The sequence below is a fragment of the Sceloporus undulatus genome, chromosome 7 (genome assembly GCF_019175285.1).
Source record: "Sceloporus undulatus isolate JIND9_A2432 ecotype Alabama chromosome 7, SceUnd_v1.1, whole genome shotgun sequence".
NCBI classification, from domain to species: domain Eukaryota; kingdom Metazoa; phylum Chordata; class Lepidosauria; order Squamata; family Phrynosomatidae; genus Sceloporus; species Sceloporus undulatus.
Genome location: NC_056528.1, coordinates 35,532,603 through 35,553,664, shown reverse-complemented (window position 1 = coordinate 35,553,664; position 21,062 = coordinate 35,532,603). Strand labels below are relative to the sequence as shown.

At 41.7% G+C, this 21,062-nt stretch overlaps 1 protein-coding gene across 6 annotated transcripts in view; it reads right to left on the bottom strand.

Moving 5' to 3' along the window:
* The window catches only part of AFF2 (AF4/FMR2 family member 2), a 436,989-nt gene that overhangs the window by 35,605 nt on the left and 380,322 nt on the right, over positions 1-21,062 (bottom strand). For 4 of the 6 annotated variants that reach the window (XM_042478420.1, XM_042478424.1, XM_042478426.1 and 1 more), the window contains 5 exons: positions 19,515-19,586; positions 18,541-18,634; positions 15,146-15,195; positions 8,447-8,661; positions 4,152-5,281 (listed from right to left, as the gene is read on the bottom strand). In XM_042478420.1, coding sequence (XP_042334354.1) covers positions 5,160-5,281; positions 8,447-8,661; positions 15,146-15,195; positions 18,541-18,634; positions 19,515-19,586 — 553 coding nt within the window. In that variant the 3' untranslated portion in view covers positions 4,152-5,159. Of the gene's footprint in view, positions 1-4,151; positions 5,282-8,446; positions 8,662-15,145; positions 15,196-18,540; positions 18,635-19,514; positions 19,587-21,062 lie in introns of those variants that run through there. The other 2 variants (XM_042478423.1, XM_042478422.1) reach the window with 1 other exon arrangement.

Here is a 21,062-nt window from a genome sequence, read left to right as displayed (position 1 = left end):
AAAAAGATATTGCCTGGCACCCTATACTGTAGCTACAGATTCGCAATGTAGAGTCAGGAACCTGTAATTACTCTGTGTTTGGTAGTACTATGTATTCATGATCATAGATGCCATGAGCATAAATATCCCTCCAAACCTACCTTAAGAGCCAGCAGCCATACTGAGCAACAGAGGTCTGTTCAGCTGGAAATCGGGGCACTGTAGGATGATATTTCCAGCCTCATCCCACCAACGAATAAGGCTATGACATTCAGAAGCAGGACTTCTGTCTCCTTTCCTTGTCACAGCCTTGCTCATTGGTGAGAGGGGATTTGGAAAAGTCATCTCCCTGTACTATGATCTTAACCTAAACAGACCTCTGTTACTCTATGAGGCTGCTGGCTATTGTTTAATGTGACCATGGAAGGGTGGGGTTGGCCCTGGAGACTTTACTTAGTTACTATTACATAACTAAGAAGGCAATTCAGAGGCATAGCTATGTTAGTCTGGAATATGAGTATGCAAAGAGATATTGTAGCACCTTTGAGACTAAGGGTGTATCCACACTGCAGAAATAAAGTGGTTTGACACCATACTGAGTGCCATGACTCTATCCTACAGAATCCTGGGATCTGTAGTTTGGTGAGGCACCAGAGCTCTTTGACAGACCAGACTGAATACCTCACCAAACTGCAAATCCCAGGATTCCACAAGATGGAGCCATAACAGTTAAAGTGGGGTCAAACTGCTTTATTTTTCCATTGCAGAAGAGCTGGAGTTGAGTGAAAAATGTTGTAGCATATGCTTTCATCTACTTTCTCAGGTAGTCCAAGTCTAGAAAAGCTTATGCTACAACATTTCCCACTCAGTCTCAAAGGTGCTACAACATTCCTTTGCGTAGTAAGAAGCCAATGTAGGACCACTGGCAAGGGGTTTCCTACCAGTTCATCCTCCACAATGGGAAAAAGGTGATAGGAGAAGGGAGGTGAAAAGAGATATCTTTGAATGAGGACCAGAAGCACACAGCTCCTCTATCCATCCACTATAACCTGAGCAGACAGCTGAAGGGAATCCTATCCCATGGGAATCCCTCTGAAAGTCTACCTCTGTGAACAAAAAGCCAATAACTGGGTTGGGATGCTGGTGTTGGGCAACAATTTTCAGAGAAGACCTGTCTAATGTTACACAATACTATTCTCATTTTTGGCTACAGGTCTACAACGCTGTGGAACAAAATGCTCTTGGATATGGATTTTTCTTTTAAAAAACAAACACCTATTACCAACAGACATCAATATAGCTCTCTTTTTTAAAAAATGTAAGAAGACATTTACCTTTAAAACTGGATCTGGGATCAATTATTTAAAAACATCCTTATCACACAATTGCAAGGGTTGCTTTCAAATCCTAGCAGTGTGATCCTTTGATATGCCAGTTACCAAGCATTAGAGGATATAAGATTATATAAGAGAATGTAGCTACAATTAACTCTCCTCTTAGTTATCTAATACAAGTGGAAGATTATTCCAGAGAAATGGGATGCAGAATGGTATTTACATTGCTATGGGACCAGTGTTTTTCCTGTGTCCCACCCCCCTGTGAAATTTACAGAGAAACTGTTATATTGCAAGAATACTGCAGTGGAATGCTATAGAGTTTATCCATTGTTCATTAGTATAACAACTCTATTTCTATTTGAGGGCCAGTGCTATTTGTAATAAATAAATAAATATGGATGTGCAGCCTATAGTTTGGGAATTAAAACAAATAAGGTGAAGATGAAGTACTTGTTGCTTGTGCCAAACAAGAAAATCTAACATATTGTATATATTCCTCTCTGAGTTCAATGGGACATACTCCCAGGCAAGTGTTTATAGCAGGGATCTATATTTCATTTTCCAAGGCACTAGATATTACTGCCCATGAAACCTGGGGAACTTTCCCAGAATGTTAGGGAAGCATTTCCTCCTAGTTAAGTATAAGTTGAGTCTCGCTTATCCAAAATGCTTGGGACTAGAAGTGTCTCAGATTTTTGATTCTTTTTTGGATTTTGAAATACCTGTACATTTGGACCTCCATATCCACAGATTCTTCATCCCAGAGATTCAACCAACTATGGCTTGAAAATTAAAAATTGTATCAGTTCCCAAAAGCAACCCTTGATTTGGCCATTTTATATAAGGGACACCATTTCAGTATGCCACTGTATTTAATGCGACTTGAGCATCCATGGATTTTGGTATCCATTGGAGATGGGGGGGTGTTCCTGGAACCATACCCCAGCAGATACCAAGGGCCCACTGTATTTTCATATACATACGTAATGAGCTATCTTGGGGACTGGACCCAAGTCTACCCACAAAATTAGTTTATGATGCATAAACACATAGCCTGAAGGTAATTTTAGGTAATATTTTAAAAATATTTTGGTGCATGGGACAAAGTTTGTGTAACTTGAACCATCAAAAAGCAAACGTGTCACTATCTCAGCCATCCATTAAAGAGGCTTTGGGTTTCATAACATTTTGGATTTTGGAATTCCAGATATGGGAGACTCAACTGTAGCAACCTAGCTGGGTCCTCCTTTCCGTACCCATCTGTGTTGTGAGGCTTCACAAGATAATAAGTCACCAGGCAGGTCAATTCAGACAAATTAACTTTGTCTTTTGTTTGGGATGGATCACTTTCTTAACACTGAGTAAATGTTTAAAATGGCAAAATCAAGGCTTGTTGGAGGTTTTTTTTGGAATTTATATATTTTAAAAATACTGTCAAGCTGTGGATGGCTGAATCCATGGATATGGAGTGCCAACTGTATTGTAATGAGTAATCCCAATAGAATTGATTCATGATACTATAATGCTTGGTGGAACAAATTACTTTTAGAAAGTAACTTCACAAAGTTCTAGCAGTCAGGAGACATGTCACCAACTATCTGTAAGGTACCACGAAGTCATGGAGTGGGGTGGGTAGGTTTGGCCATTTTTGTATTTTTTCAGTCCACTTAAAATATCATCAATAATATTCATAGCAAAGTACATACAAAGTAAAATATTTGAAAGCGACGAGTTACTTTGGAAAAGTAACAACTGCTGACTTTTTAAAAACAACAACAACAATGTCCCATGCTACAGTATTGCCTTTGAATCGCTCGTATGGGGATTTGCATGTTGGAAGGAACAACTATATCTGGTTTCGGTGTCCTAAAGCACTCCTTTATAAGATTCTGTAGTTGGTAGGAGTATTCAGTACACCGCAACCTACAAAACAGGAAGTGTTTTAAGGGAAAATAATGTATTTGAGGCTATGTCCATACTTATGGGGAAATGTGGCTTAGTGGCAGGGCTTCTGGGTCTGTGCAGTGGATGAGCTGTCCACACAACCAGCACCCACAATGGACTGATACTGGTAGCACCATCTGCACACTCCCCTTCCCATCTTGTCCTCAGTCCTCTGAAAATGCAGTATATGCTAGAGGAACCACGTGAACTTGAAAGCGACAGTACTGTGGCAAGAACTGGAATTGCCAGGAAGGGAGAGGTCAGCAAATTGCCTAGCGGAGCATGCTCCCTGATCTCTCTGCCCATCTATGCTCCTTTCCATGTCCCCACATCAGCATGCAATCCAAATGCTCAAGGGATTCTCCGGAGTAAACAAAGACTCTTTTTATTCTGGAGAAACACCCTGGAGCATGGATTGGAACCATGTTTTGGCTGCATATGTCATCTAAACAGGCCAGGGTGGGAACATTTCTTTTTCTTCCATGTGGACACAGCCCTACAAACACAATAAGTCAGCTGAGTAGGCTGGAGTGGACATGGGGCAGGTTGTTTATTGGAAGTGTATCATTGTAGTGAGTTATGAGCTGGGCAATGCTAATGCACTCACAACAGGCCTGCAGACTAGCCTTAGAGACCAGCATGAGAGAAAAGCAATGATATAACGTAATTGGTTCACGCTTGTCTCAAAAGTAATTGGTGGCGCAGTGGTTAAATGCCTGTACTGCAGCCATTCACTCGAAACCACAAGGTTGCGAGTTCAAGACCAGCAAAAGGGCCCAAGCTCGACTCAGGCTTGCATCCTTCCGAGGTCGCTAAAATGAGTACCCAGACTGTTGGGGGCAAATTAGCTTACTTGCTAATTAGCTTACTTGCTGTTCACCGCTATGATCTTTGGAATAGTGATATATAAATAAAACAAATTATTATTATTATTATTATTATTATTATTATTATTATGTACCCTGTTGAGTTTACACTGCTATTAATATATGTGCCCATGCTGAACTTTGTCATCTATGTAGACTGGTAGAAAGTTTGGTCAGAAATGCTCCACATATTTACAGTGGAAATCTGTTCCCTCAACGGCATCTGGCAAAATCTTAAAGGATGGTCAAACAGATGTACTTCCATTCAAAATATGACTGCACTGACTAAAAGAGAATTGGAAAAGGCTTTGGAATGGCATTGCGCTGTTGCATTAAACATTTATATCCACTAAAAACAAACAAGAAAAAGGCAGAACACCACTGTTTAAGGATCTAGATAAAAATCTCCCAAAGCCTTTTGTGATCTCATGCTATAGGGGTGTGTGGGTATTTATGGGGATGTTTACAACTGCATAAGATGTTTGATGTTTCACTTTTTAAGAGACCACATTTCTGAAATTGTAGCAATGACCTCTGGTCATGTCATAGAACCAATGTTAAGCTGGGAACAGCATGGTTTGTATGAGAGGGCAATTTTGAGTTGGAAGAATTGATCTTATGAATAATTGTTCCCAGTGCAATTTCATACACTTTCATATGTGTCCTCAGATATTTAAGACATTCTCCCATTAACCTAAATCTTCCTCAAAGTGCAATGATGCAGGGAGTCTACTGTTCTATAAAGCATGGTATGGAAGGCAAGAGTGGCAGGATCTGGGAGACACAAGGCAAAGAAGTGAATCCAAACTGATTCAACGGTATGAACACATACTCTGCTCTGGAGCCATCTTTTCCCATGATGGCAAGTTTCACTTTGAAGAGATAGGGTACTTTTTGTTTTGTTTGAAAGGGGAAAGGGGAAGGCAATAAAAGTAACTCTATGAATACAGTTCCAGAAAAGGGTAGTATTCCATCGCTGATCACCTGTGCTCCAGCGGAGGGACCGGGATAGAGTTGCGATGCACAGCAGTCACTACAACAAATGCGCTTCAATGCGAAGCCAATGGAGTCCTTGCCGAACGTAACGGACAAGATTGGTCATACTGCTGTGTTGTGTTAATGGACCCATTACTAAGTCCAGGTCTACGAAGAACTCTGTAAAATAGGAAAGAGGGGTCAATTTCTGCTTGCTTTAGATTACTAGTTGACTATATTATTCAAATGATGGTTTAAAAGAAAAACACATAACTGTAACCCGCGCTCAGCTTTTCAGAAATTATCGCCATCACCACCACTCAAATCTATTAACATTATCAAAATTGCCAGCCAGCAACAAAATATGGAATATGGACTGAGTGGGCAATGTGATCCTATGAATGAAGACTCAAGACAAATTTACTAAGCAGCTATAGATTTGCTGTCTCTGTATCCGACACTGATAATCACTTCTAAAGATGGCAATGTGAATTGTTTTCCAATAGTACTATTAAATAACTTTTTGCTCCTGTTGTTGTTCTGCGATTGCATTATTAGGCTGGTTGTATAACCAACATATTAAAATAGGTTGTACTGTGCTTAAGAAACCCATGTGTGTGTGTGTGTGTGTATGGTGTGTGTGGTGTGTGTATATATATATATATATATATGTCGAAACATTTGTGCATAATAAATGTGATGACAAAGTCACACCCTCTCAAGAAGGCAAAACACCCTCCCTGTATAAATCTTGCCAAGAAACCCATAGCCTTAGGATCACCATAAATCAGAAATGACTTAGGCTGTATCTACACTGTAGAACTGATGCAGTTTGACACCACAATGGAATTGTGGAATTTATAGTTTTGTCAGATATTTAGCCACCTCTGTCGGCTTGCCGCAGCAAACTACAAATCCCAGGATTCCATAGGATGGTCATGGCAGTTAAAGTGGTTTCAAACTGCATTAATTTTGTAGTGTGGGAACAGAGTTGAAGGTATGCAACAACAACATGGGAAAAGGAGATTAATTTTAGGGAATATGCATTCCCTAAGCATCTAGTTTCACCCTTACTTGGAGGCAGACCCCCCAAGTAACTCTTACTGGCATTTTAAAATAAGGAATACAAGAAAGTAAGCAGTCAGTTCGGTGATTAACTAAAAGCATATCCCAAACAGAACGGGGGTCCCAGCCATCTATATCTCTTTCAGTGATTTGCAGAACTGGACAAGTTGCACCTGGAAGAAGTAAGGATGAATGCTTATCTGGCCAACGAAAGAAACTATAATGGATTTTAAAAAAGAAAAAGAAAGAAAAAAGAAAACAGAAAAGAAAAGAGAAGAAAAGAGGATCCAAAGTGGAATTTCAACAGTTGGTTTTCTCTACACTTACTGTAGCTTTAGCATAATAATAGCTGATCTTATTTTTGACTTTTTCCCCAGCGCTGGTTGAACACCTGAGCTATTTTGACTCTGTTCCAAGCCGAACATTTAACAAATTCACAACCCACAGAACTAATCACAGGATTATCTCTGCATTTAGCCAAATGGTATCCTCTTATTTGTTATATTAAGAATGAAACTCATGTCATGCAACATACTATAAAATATGCCTTTCCCCTGCTCTGCTTAATTGCTCTTTCCCTCTCTTATTACTCCTTTTCTCCTTTATTGTAGCAAATAAAACAACAACAATTAAAATTCAAACTAAAGCCCAGAGCGGGTTTGCCAACCCACAGATATGAGTACCATTAGCTACCAATGTTACACTAACATCTATCCTGGGGCTAAACCATTACAGAGTAAAAAATCCACATATTAGTGCTACGTTCGTTCTTTCTTTTTAATATGCCATTTGTCATCATTAGTGCTTACTTGCTAGCAAGCAATGAGTAAAGGGCTAGCCAAGATCCTGCATGCAGTACATGGAGTATAACCACTCCACATTTGTAGTTTTGTGTGTTTTTCCATCCCTCTATGCAACAGCCAAGCTCCATGGGACTGTTGCTGATGTTGCCATTGAAATGGCCATAGAGGTGAAGGGAGGGCACTCCAGGGATTTAACTTTGCTATCAAAGGAAGCGATGAGTAATGTAAGCAATTTTCATCCGATTGTGAGAAAGTCTTTGGAAACTATGCAATTTTTGAAGATTGTTTGCAGTTTATTCTGCAAAACAAGAAAAAAATTGTACTTTTTTTTAAAGAAGAGAAAACAGCCTTTTCTATTGCTGTTTCCTGCACAGAAAATTTTGTAGCCAGGGACTTACTAAGCACAAAATCATCATGTGGTTTCAGCTCTAACTTCTATAAAACAAGATTTTAGCTCCACTTTTATTTTACATTATTGTAAGCTGCTTTGGGTCCCATGCTGGGAGAAAAACAGGATGTAAATGGAATGGAATAAAATAAAATAATACACGTTTGTACTGAAAACATTTCTTGCAGTTGCGTTCACACGTGCACTCAAGCCCTTGTGTGAATTTTATGCAGACTAAGGCCCAAAATGTGCTTGTCAGTCCAGGATTTTCCTTGTTGTATCCAGATACTCAAGAAATGTGTTTCTTGACTATTGTCGAATATTGGCTTGAATCTGTACCAGCTACTCAGACTCAATCTGCACTGCAGAAAATAATGTAGCTTGGCACCACTTTAACTGCCATGGCTCAATGCTATAGAATCCTGAGATTTGTACTTTGGTGAGGTATTCAGTCTCATCTGTCAGAGAGCTCAGGTGTCACAACAAACTACAAATCCCATGATTCCATAGCACTGAGCCACAACAGTGAAAGCAGTATCAAATTGCATTATTTCTTTAGTGCAGATGCAGCTTCAATTAAGCATACTTTACTTAGAAGTATACTTAGGGTCGCCATAAGTCGGAAATGACTTGAAAGCACACAACAACAACAACAACAGCAAATGCTTACTTAACTAAATACCTTCCAAGTTAAGTACACTTAAGTAAGTCCCTTCTCTGGTAACAATCCCTCTAAACCTGATTGGAGCCCAGTATCATCCAACTGGGCTCCAATGCAAGCAGAATGGCCCCCCTTTTCCTCATGCAGCTGATCCCTAGTAGGGGTGTGTGTATATGTGTGTGTGTGTGATCATGGCAATAGTGTGACAATCATGTCTATGTAGATTGTGAATATGAAACAGTTATTTAGATTTATTCACTTGCAACTGTTTCATATTTACAATTATTACTCACTTCCAACTATGATACTATTGCCACAATCCTGTACTTAACTAAGTAGCTGATACAGGATTCTGTCCAGTCTTTCTATCCATAAAGGGCAGAGAGTACCGAAAACCAAGTTCTTGTTCTGTGGAGGACTGGAAGTACCTTTGTTCTCTTTTGTCAGCTTCTCAGCCATGTCCCAGTGCTCATAGCTTCGCAGGACGTTGTTGGTGATGTTGACATGGCTGGCAGCCATGTGGTGGATGCGCTGGGGAATGGTTATGGTCCCTGCTGAGGATGATCCCGCTGTGCCAGTGGCATTCCCAAGAGAGCTGGCAGGTGACAAGCTCATAGACATTGGGGACGGTGTTTCTGTGCTCCTGAGAAAAGGAAAAGAGTCTGAAATTCTGTATTGACGCATAACATCCCAGCTGTTCCTTCAGGCACCAGCACCATTTCCTTGTGCTCTGATCTTGGGATGCACATCCACACAACACAGAGCATCCCCTTGCACTACAACACTATAACTCTTTAGGTTAAAATTCTATGCATCTCCCAAATGAGAAATCCATGGATTCTTCAGGATGGAGCTATGGCAGTTTGGTTTTTTGTTTAATTTAATTTCTATACCATTGTTTCCCCAGTCACCATGTATGGATGTGAGAGCTAGACTGTGAAGAAAGCTGACAAAAAGAAAATACTCATTTGAGATATGGTGCCACAGAAGAGTGCTGGGGATATTGTGGATGGCCAAAAAGACAAACAAATGGGTCCTAGGACAGACCAAGCCCAAATTCTCCCTGGAAGCCAGGAGAACTAAACTGAGGCTGTCGTAAAGAGTTATTTGACCATATCTTCAAGAAGGTTGGATATCTTTGAAAGGGTTGGTAATGAAGGGATACACCTCCTGTTCCAACAACAACACACACATAGGGTCTTCCTAATACACTTATCACCCAGTTGATCCAGGCAATTTATTTCAAAGCTTGAGGAATATGAATTAAGCAAACAGTCTGTGCAGCTTGTCATCTGACCAGTCACTTTCTCTGAGGTCAGAACAAGGTGCTCAGCTATATAATAGAGATGAGCAACTAGTGGCGGTGATGGATGTGATGGGCATCTCAGCTGGATGCCCATGCAGACAGCCACCTAGGGAGGACCATGACATGGGGAGAAGTTGGGGAAAGCCCAGGGCTGCCCTCAAGTATCCTGGCCCATGCAGACAGGGCTTAAATGTTACATTAGATAAACAGGGGACAGCACTCTGTTTACTTTCTTGAAACACTCATGTTTTCTGATTAAGGGAAGCCCTTTTGACTAGGGAAGGAAGGATTAAGCCTCCCCTCTTTCTGATGTGATCTTGATCTGGATTGGCACTTGCACTTACTATCGAGTCAACAAAACACAAACAAGGACCTGCACAATATGTATTTAACCCAGCATGCTTGTTCACCCTGAAGCCGCAATCCAGTTCACATTTCTGGGAAGAATAAGCCCAAGTGAATATTGCTAGACTTAACTCCAGGATAAATATAGACAGGATTGCACTACACAAGGATTTGGTAAACAACAGTGCCAGCAGTCCTCTCGAGTAATTATTTCTACACAGTTAGGAATATTTTGTAGGGCTTTAATCAGTTACATTTAGAGCGTTATGCACTAATCCAAGGGGAATATACATTGCTGTAGTAAAACTATTGAATCTGCTACCACAAGCTGTGATGGCAACAAATGGAGATGACTTTAAAAGGGGATTTTGATAAAATTCATGGGGGTTAAGGCTATCAGTTGCTACTTGTCACAATGGCTATATACTCCTTCAAGGGTCAGAGGCAGGGTAACCCAATGCTTGTAGCCACCAGCAGCCGGTGGCTCCTATAGTACTGATATGCTTGCCAGAGTGAAAACTAGAGAGGACTGCTTTACCTTTAATATTATTTATTTATTTATTTATTTAGCGACATAAAACAATAAATATAAAAGAGTAAACCTGCTTATGGCATTCAATCTAAGAAATAATAGGATAATACATATAAAATACATAGCAATACAGGAAATGGTTCAATAAAACAGGCAACAAAAAAGAACATCAAATAGCAAATGATAATCACACAATGCCTGGGAAAGCTTCTCTGAACAGGATGGTCTTCAACTCCATTTTGAAGCTGGTTAATGAAGTGATGGCTCTTGCTCCCTGGGGAAGAAGGTTCCAGGAGTGAGGGGCAGCGAGTGAAAAGGGGCGAATCCGAGAAGGGGCAGAGGAAATCCTGGGCTGGGACAGCAGACCTTGACTACCAGAATGGAGGGTCCTAGTGGGAAGGTGAGGAGAAAGAAGGTCTGATAAATAAGGGGGGGGGGCAGCCCATGGAGGGCTTTAAACGTCGACAGCAGGAGCTTGTACTGAATGCGAAAAGGAAGGGGGAGCCAGTGAAGGGATGCCAACACAGGAGAGATGTGGTCAGAGCTGGTGGGCGGATGTGATAATGCGTGCAGTTGAATGCTGGACAGAAATTAAAGGATGGAGGTGAGAAAGAGGAAGCCCAGCCAGGAGGATGTTACAGAAATCAAGTCGTGAGACCACTAGGGCATGGACCAGGAGGATGTTGGCAGTACAGGGGGAGAGAAATGGTTGGATTTTGGCAATATTGTATAAAAAGAATCTACAAGCCTTGGCTGTGGTCTGGATCTGAGGGATACATGACAGTGAAGAATCAAAGATAAAACCAAGACTGCGGGCTTGCTGGACTGGTTGAATAGAAGTGTTGTTCACAGAGACAGAAAAGGAGTGTTGAAGGGTGGACTTAGGAGGAAAGGCAAGAAGCTCCGTCTTGGACATGTTGAGCTTCAAATGCCGATGGCACATCCACTGCGAGATAGCAGTGAGAGAAAACGAAATTTGCTGTTCAAGCCTTGGAGAAAGGTCAGGGGTGGAAAGATACAACTGGGTGTCATCAGCATACAGCTGGTAGGAAAAACCAAAAGAGCTAATGAGTTTACCTCAGGACAGTGTGTAGAGAGAGAACAGAAGGGGACCCAGAACAGAGCCCTGGGGAACTCCAACAGATAAGGGAACAGGAGATGAAGTTTGACCCCCTGCAACCACTGCAAAAGATCTGTCAGACAAATAAGATCTAAACCAGTCGAGAACAGAGTCTGAGAACCCAAGGTCAGAGAGTATGTCAACTAGAAGACAGTGATCAATGGTGTCAAAGGCTGCTGACAAATCAAGAAGAATGACAACAGAGTAAAGGCCATTAGCCTTGGTCCGTAAAAGGTCATTTGAGATCTTAGTGAGAGTTGTCTCTGTAGAATGCCTTCGGCGGGAAGCAGACTGAAAGGGATTGAGAATGGAATTGGCTTCAAGAAACTCAAGACAGCGAGAATAAACAACCTGTTCCAAAACCTTAGAAAGAAAGGGAAGAAGAGAAATCGGACGATAGCTAGACAGAGAGGAGGGGTCAAGAGAAGGTTTTCTCAGAATTGGGGAAATGAGAGCATGTTTAAAGTCCAAAGGGAAGGAGCCTGTAGAGAGAGAGAGATTGAAGATATGGAGAAGCGAGGGCCGAAAAGAGGGAGCTATAGAAATTAGAAGACGAGTAGGAATTGGATCAACAGAACAAGTTGCAAGTTTGGAAGAGTTCAGAAGTGTAGAGAGTTCATCCAAAGAAGCAGGAGGAAACAGAATTTTTTTAGGCGAGGGCGATAGAAGATTATGCGCAGAAGAAGAATTGGGAGGGACTATCTCAGAGCGAATAGTGGTGATCTTTGAGATGTAATAATGAACAAAGCCATTAGGAGAGAATGATGAAGAGACAGGAGGAGAGGGAGGTTTAAGCAAAGTGTTGAAGGTGGAGAACCAAAGCTGCGGGCGCCTCTCATTGGCAGAGATCAATGATTTGTAATAATTCTCTTTTGCCATAGACAGGGCACATGAGAAGGAAGAAAGAACAAATTTGTAATGAATAAAATCAGCCCACTGTTTGGACTTTCTCCAAAGATGTTCGGCCGCTCTAGAGCAGGACCAGAGAAACTTAATGAGGGGAGTAAGCCAGGGCTGAGGCCTAGACATAGAGGAAGAAGTGTGTACAGAGTTAATAGTTGGGTAGAGGAGGGAATTTCAGCAGGTGTTGTCCATCAAGCGACCTGGCAAGAAGCAACACCTGCTGAAGTCCTTTCTCCTATATAGCCATGAAAGTTACAGCAGCCCCCTTCAGTTTTCACTCTGGCAATCCTAGGTGGGGGATCTGCTCTGGATTTAGAGAGCCAAAAGTTAGAGATACTCCCAAAAATTGTAGCATGGCATAGTGGTTTGGGTCTTGGATGATGATTCTGGAGATCAGGGTTTGAGTCCCAGCAAAGCCACAAAACCCACTGACCTTGGGCAAGTCATGTGCTCTCAGTCTCTGAACAAATCCTGCCAAGAAAACCCCTTAGGGTTGCCATAAGTCAGAAATAACGTGAAGGCACACAATGACAACAACAACAAATCCAAATGTATAAGCTCATTTTGCAAACAGGGGTCAGCTCCTTTAAAGTCAAGACTAAAATCCAGAGAGGATCCACTGCACTACTCACATGGAAGCCACCTGATGCCTCTGTTGGTAGCTGGAGAACAGCAGGAGAAGGCTGTTTACTCTCATATTCTATTTGCAAGCTACAGGTATGCATTTATTTACCATAGCAAACAACGTGCTGGACAAGACAGGTCTATGCACTGTAAAGCTCTTCTTGTCTTTTTATGTGCCTATAGGTGTTGGTTTGTGAGTAGAAACTATAGCCTCCCCCCACGCCCCGCCCCGCCCCTTGGAGGATGATAGATATAAACATATCTTATAGCTGTAATGATTTTTCGATTGGCTGTTAGAAAACATTCAATGCACATTACCATCAAAGCATTGGGTGGAAAGAACAATGGCAATTTGCTACAAAAACCAGGTCCTCCCTCCCCAATAAGCAGTGCACCGTTCTTGAAAGCTCCCCATGGAATGATGAAAGGAGCATTGGGGTATACATAGGAGGATTATGGATACTTCTGTAGGAGTCTTTAAATACCGCTGTTCCAGCTTGTTTCTGTCTGGCACCAGTTCATCTGTGCAGGGCTCTCAAAGTAACTATGCTTTGAGTTACCTACTTAGTGTTGCGCTAATGCTCTCATATGGATTTTTTTTTTTAATTCTAATACCAGCAATTAGGAAACATCTGCTGGCTGAGAGCAGCACTGTGAGGCTGCCCGACGCAGTGTCATACACTCAGGCAAAGCTCAAGAAGTGCTGGTTTCCGGTTACATGATTAAGGTTCATGGCTTAAACATTTGACGCTGATATGAAATCTTTAACATGCATGCAAAACTGACATAACTTCAACCTTCTCTGCTATTTTATGTACATCTGCTTCATATGCTGTGGTTAGAGATAATGCCATTTGACACCACTTTAGCTGCCATGGCTCCATCCTACAGAATCCTGGGATTTGTAGTTTTGTGAGGCACTGGCACTCTTTTGGGAGAGAAGGCTGAAGACCTTGAAAAACTACAAATCCCATGATTGCACCTCTCCTTCCCCAACCCCTTGGTCTATTTAAAAAGGTTAATTGTTGCTCCTAGAGCAGTACATTTTTTTTAAAATTTTGCTAAAATAAAAATAATCAGTGTTTAAATATGTGAATCCTTTGGGAGCTGGGACTGAAAAAATGGTCCTTCCATATGCCCCCTGTGCCTATCCCTGGAATTGAGGGAGGCAGTCACTGGTTTATATGGTAATGGGAGAGAGAAGGGTCAGAGTAGTGTCTGAATGGGTAAGCGTGATTATTCAGTATGAGTCCCTGAACTGGGAGGAGGAATAATAATAATAATAATAATAATAATAATAATAATAATAATAATAAGAAGGCACCAGTGTGAGGCTGGAGGGGGCAGAACTACAAAAAGTTACTTCTTTGACCTACAGTTCTCCAAATGCCCAGCCAGCATGGTCAGTGACTGCTTCACGCTGCTGAATGGACAGGCGGGCTCTGATGGGGCAAGACCATAGTTTATTGGCAGAATATATTTTTAAATATTTGATATACAGTGGGCCCCCTCGTATCTTCTGGGGTTTGGTTCCAGGATCCCCTGTGGACACCACGATCCGTGGATGCTCAAGTCCCATTAAATATAATGGCACAGTAAACTGCTGTCCCTTATGTTAAATGGCAAAATCTAGATTTGCTGTTTGGAATTTATATGATTTGAATATTTCCAATATTTTCAACCATCCATGGATAAAGCATCTGTGGCTACGAAAGGCCAACTCTGTATCCTGCTTTACTCTCCAGTATGCCTTGGATATTATGTAGTAAGCCCAGGTATAACACAGACAGAGTCTGGAATAAAACAAATGTGTGACTGATCGATCTTATACTACTCTTTCAGATTTGCGACCGGGCTGTTTTTGCATTGATAAAAGGGTCCAGATAATTGGCTGAGACAAGTGCCTTTACGTATCCACTGCTATTATGCCTCCAGTTTTATTCAACAGCACTTATCATATATCAATGAAATATTTATTGGCCTCTCATTACTGAACAAATCTCTGGGGGGGGAAATCATTACCCTGGAGATTAACTTTACTTTGGCATCCAGGGATGACATACCATTTTCTAGCCAATTAACAGCTTTTTTTATGGTCCTCATTTGGCTTTAAGAACCAAACTGATGAAGAAACTGGGATCAATCAATCCACATGGACCTTTTTCTTGTTCTCTTTGTCAAACTGTAACTCACGGAACATTTAACCTGAATATAACAACTCATCTTCATCAACAAAAAAGGCCTTCCCCCGTATCTCATTTAATTGCTAATTTCTTCCAAAGCGAAACAACACTTACTTTCCATTGCCCCCCCACGGGGACGGAGCCTGTGAAACTTTGGATGAATTCTGTTAGAAGAAACAAGATTGAGAATCAAAAGATAGGCCTTCTTTCACTCAGCAGAGATACAGAAAAAGATTTCAATTGCATTAATATTGATCACTTTAAGACGAGACGTTTCGTATTTCAGTAGAGAAGCAGAACATTATATAAAGGACCATAGGAGCAAAATAATTTGTTTTATATGGCCCCCCGCCTCCCAAAAAAAGTAGTGCTAGAAGAGCTTTGGTTGGGTAATTAGCAAGCTTTAACTAGGAGCACAAAAGTCAATAAAAGACACAATATCCTAGAACTCCAGAATAAATGAATCAAACACTTTTGATTGAAGAAGTGGTTTAATTATCCTTATCTAAAATTCCTTCTGCAAAGGATGCTTTTCACCGTGCGAGGAAAAATGGGCAAACTTTGCATCAGGACACAAAACCTCAAGATGATCATTTGAAAGGAGGGGAAATTGCACTGCATTGCTGATAATAGCAGTATATTTCAATCAAAGGTTGGAGGAAGTCTTGCTTCATATTGGGAAGCCCGGCTTTCATAGCTAGAGGTAGCAACCAGTAGACAAATACAGTGTAACACTCTGTGCATGCATCTCTGCATCTCCCACCAGTTATTGACACTGGGGCACAGTAACAACTGCTCAGGTGCTAGAGGATGGTGAAGGAGAGAGAGAGTTCTGATCAGTGGAACTGCCTCTTGTCCCCACTGCAGTTCTTGAGTTAGAAAGAAGATAAATTATTATTGTTACAATGGACCCTTACCTTATGCGGGGATCCATTCCAGCCCCCCCCCCATGTGTAAGGCGAAAATGTGTATGCTCGAGCCCCATTGAATAGAATGGGGCTCGGGCTCGAAATGTGGGTCATGCGGTTTGGTCGTGTGGCTTCAGCGTAAGCTGAAAGCTGCGTATAGTGCTATTCTCTCTATCTGGACAATAACAGGGATTGGAGGCCATTCAATGGCTGCAGGAGACAAAGGGCTATAGGCAGAGTTTCTTTTATCCAGAATTTTAAAACCCAAAATTGCGCAAATGAGTGGCTGAGATAATGACATCTTTGTTTTCTGATGGTTCAATGTACACAAACTTTGTTTCATGCACAAAAGTATTTAAAATATTGTATAAAGCTACCTCCAGGCTATGTGTATAAGGCATGTATGAAACTTAAACTAATTTTGTGCTTATTCTTTAGTCCCAATGTCCATTATGCATTTATATACGAAAACAGGCATTCTAAAGCCCAAACAAACAAACAAACAAATACCCAAATCCAAAACCCTTCTAGTCCAAAGCATTTTGGTATAGACCCTCGTGCCCATCCAAAAGAAAACTATGGCGAGTTACAGACCGCCGAAAAGCGGCGGCCTGCACCTGCCCCTTTCCCCGCCGGATTGGGGCTTCAGTGACCAGAGCGGCAGCTGCTGAGGCCCCGATCCGCCGCTTTCCAGGCTGCAGAGAAGCAGCAAAAGGCCCCTTCCCCGCAGCCTGGAAAGGGGTGTCCATGGGGCTTCAAGCCCCAAGGACACCCCATGGCAGCAGGGAGGAGGAGAATGGGGCTGCTTGACCCCTTTCCCTTGCGTCACTGGGCGCAGCCATCTAACAGCGGTGCCCAGCGACGCAAGACCAGGAAAGAGCTCCGTTTCGGAGCTCCTTCATGCTCCGACGAAAGGGCGCATTAAGCACCCTCGTGCGGAGCGACGGCATCACGTCCACGCCGCCTCATTCGTGATGCCATCATGGCGGCCCCCATGTAGATGGGGCGCCGCCATCTTGTACGTCCTCTGGATGTATTAGGCTTGGGGGCATCAAGAAGTGACGCCCCTTTTTAAATTTAGGACATCCTGAGGACGTCCCTTATGGCAGTGTGTAACCCGCCATCGTATACATAACCTTGCCTGACATGTGTATATATCACCAATAAATCTGTGGCATTAACTTTGAATGCATTAACCTGACAACAGAAGTGGCCCATTCTAAGCATTCAGCATCTGCCCCTTTATGGAGTATATGACTATGTTACAGCGACTGTTCAAAATCCAGCTGGCAACAGCAATCCAGATGACTTTGTCACTGTTTAATAGTTTTGAGATACACTATGAAGGTCAACAGTGGTTGCTGTTTCCACGCTAGGATCCTTTAGCCCTGGGAAGCATTGCTTTTCTGAAATCAGTCTGGAAGTGGAATTAAAATGATACTTTAGGCATCATTTCATATCACACTAGCTGCCATAAAAACCTGTTGATGATGTGCCAGTAGGTAAGATCAGTCCATAATGGTTACTGAGAAAGAAGTCCCATATTGTAAAGGTCTCATTCATTAAAGGGCTGGAAGCAGGAAAGAAAAAGCAAAAAGCTACCAGTTCAAGAGCCAATTGCAGTAAAAGATTTAAACTATCCTTTCCTCAACAGCGATAAAAAATCGCAACCCAAGTCTGGGGAAAAAAGACAGCAAGTACAATATGGAAAATCCTGGTATGCATTAACCTGACAATGGTAGTAGCCCATTTTTAATGTGACATTAAATCAATTATGTAGCCTGCCAAAGTCCCTAGTGTGGTCTCTCCTGAAATGCCCCTGAGTCCTCCATGGTCCAACCCTCAAAATAGAGAATTGCATCCAGAGAAGCCTCCAGCAGAGGCAATATTTTAAGCCTGTTTCAGGCTTTGCAGATCTTTTTTGGGAACCAACACCCTATTTCAAAAAGAAGATGCGACCACTGGGGTCAGCATTAGATAAACAAACATAGGTTGGTGCAACCTAGAGGGGTTTGAAGGTCTTCAAAATAGTGCTGGTGGTGCCCACCCTTGCACTAAATCATAGTTTGGCATCATACAAACAAGCACAAGCGAGTCTTGTGTTCATAACAAATTACCATGCTGAAGGTGGCCCTCCAGTGTCTCTGGCTATATTTTAACAGGCATCCCCCCTATTGGCCTGAATCTTGTTCTTAGTTCTAACTACAGAAGAACTATTGAATCAATCAGATTTATCTGTGTGTTGACTCACAATTCAAAAATCAGTTCCATGGGTCTCTTCTACTTGGAACTAACCAATAGGATCCAAGCCCCCCCCCCCCTCTCTCTATATATATTTGGAGCCCTTTTAAATTATGTTGGAGGCCTCCTCTCATCCCAAACCTGGTGTATGTGGGGGGAAGTGTCTAATTAATTATGTGTCTAACTTTAAAAAAAGTAAGCCGCTCTGAGAGGGTATAAATACTCTAAATAGATAAATAAATAAGTGGAGGACAAATGAAACAAGTAACTAAGTAGTTACATAATTTGTGTGCTTGTGTCCATGGGGTGCTAGCAGAATGAGAATGGACATCATTTTAGATTAAACCAAGTGATGGTTACCTTAAAATATTCCATCAGAGACCTGGAGTACTTCATAGCATGGTCCTTCTTTAGTTTAAACATTCTCAGGTACAGAAGGGATAAGCATCGGTAGCTGTGTTAAATTGGGGGAGAAAAAGATGTTATTTAATCTTAACAAAGATGCAAATTGGAGGGAGGATTTAGGAAAGGTAAAATCCTGCTAATGTTATACAGATTTAAACAGTCCAGTGCTCTCTATATGCTGGGGTCCTTTATACCCCTCGGTGCTCTTCTAACTCTGATAACTTCCCAAAAGAGACCAGAAATGGATGGGAGTATGGTCCTAGGTCCCTCAGCAGCAAACATCACCAGCTATGCATTGGGCATAGTTAAGTATCCCCTTGGCACTGACGTCGCCATAGTTCTGTCCCAAAATTTTCAATCAGCTTCAGAACCATAGCTCAGAGAGCCTGGAAACTGGGGACATATGCACTAGGCCAAAGTACCTTTGATTTCAGCAGGAGAAATTTAAGGACACAATTAAGTTTCATTTCATAATGGTTGGGAAATGTGTCTTCCCTGAGCCACATGGGGTCTATGAAAGAGTTCTATGCAACATCAAGGAGAAGGCAGATGTTGAGATGTTTTGAATCCCACTCCCATCAGATGCAAACAACACAGCAAAAGATGTCAAGAGATGTAGTCTAAAGGTTGCATCAGGAAATGTTTCTCTTGGTTGGGGGGGGGGCATAGTGTGGCCCACAGTCTACATGCGTCCCCTGGGCACCACTTTTGTGTCCTAAAATGCCCTTCAAAGCTTCCCAACCCCATCACATTTTTAAATGCCCCCAGATCAGGCAGAAAGCCTCCCAAATGCATGAAAACATGCAAAAGAAACCCCTGCATTAGCAGTGGGCCCCTGTTGGCTGTGAGCCTTGATAATAGCCCCATGATGCCAAGTTCTAATGTTCACTCTGGTTTAAATAATATAGAAACATGGACAGTTTTCTTACCATAGAACTGCCAATTTCTTGTCTCCTTCTGTGGCAGAAGAGCCAGTGAAGTTCTTGAGTCTCATTGCATACCTTGAGAGAGAGAGATTTAAGACAGAGTTGCGAAGTGTCAATGGATGCTTAAGTGAAAGCTGGTGAAACTCTAAAATGATGGTTCCTTAAAGCAGATAACATGAATTCCAGTGCTGCACTTTTATAATTTTACTGTCCTGTTGCTATCTCTGTGGCATAAAGCTCTCTGGGTAAAACTTTAGAGCGGTGGCATATGAACAGATTATTTGGGAACAACACAATGACAAAGCTTTCTGAGCCAGATGAAATCTATTTATTTACCTGTTTATGTGTAATTAATTTTGAGCATGCTTATCCAGTCTACAGTCCCCACAAGACTTTCGATAACTACTGAGAAAACTAAAAGCATTGATAAAATGTCAAGTTGTATATAACAAATAAGAGTAATGCCAGCAACATCAGCCAGCCAGTGAAATTAAGGTAAAATCTCTGGAAAGAAATGATGGAGGAAAGAGGGAATAATCAATAAAATGGGATCAAGTAATCCTTGAGAAGCTTGGGCAGATAGGATTGTTTTGACCTGGCATCTAAAATGTTAATAGTGATGACTGTCATATGGATGGATATGACTAGAGAGCACAATTCACAAAAAGAGGCCCATCCTTTATGTGACTACCACCCACCTGAAAGTAGTGTTTTATCCATCCATCCATCCATCCATCCATCCATCCATCCATATCCTACCCTCTATCTAAAGATCTCAAGGTGGCATACAATAAAACTAGTTGACTAGTTTGAAGAGCACAGATACTAAAACTGATGTTTAAAAACTATAAACACATCAAATAATTTTATAATTTCAAAAGACAGATTAAAAGAGTTCAATGTTTTAAAAGGAATTAAAACCACACACATATGGGGGTATTTGGTAAAGTTGGCTTATAAAAAACAAAACAAAGCAAAACAAAACCCCCAAAACAAAAGGGTGGAACCATATATACCCATGAATAAGTTGAGGGTGGCTTTTGGGGCCAAAATTATGCATTTTGATATGACCTGTGGACAATTTGAGGGTTAAACATAGAGGCATGTAACAAAGGATTTAAGGGATGAAGCAAAGGAAAATGATGCTGAAGAACTTACGAAATCCCAGCAGACATAACAGTTTGTGCTCACCCTAAAGGCTGGATGGATAAGGAGGGAATTAGACAGATGCACAATGACATCCTCTGAGACCTCTTGAGAAATCCTGGAGGATATTCTTGTCATTGTGCATTATATGAACACAGACAGATCTTGTCCATTGCCCTCCACTCTGTCCTGGCCACTACAGGGGTGTATTGAAGGAGGAAGGTGAGTCTTGCAGGAGGTGAGATTGAGATAGGGCATAGTTCTAAACCAGATTTCCAGCCTTTAGTGGAATCCATCTATGGATGGATGTAGTGGGTGATGAGATGAACTGAAGATGGAAGTCTTGCCAGTGGTGCTACCAGGTTTGGCCATGAGACAACCCTGTTCATGTTCCTTATTCAGTGA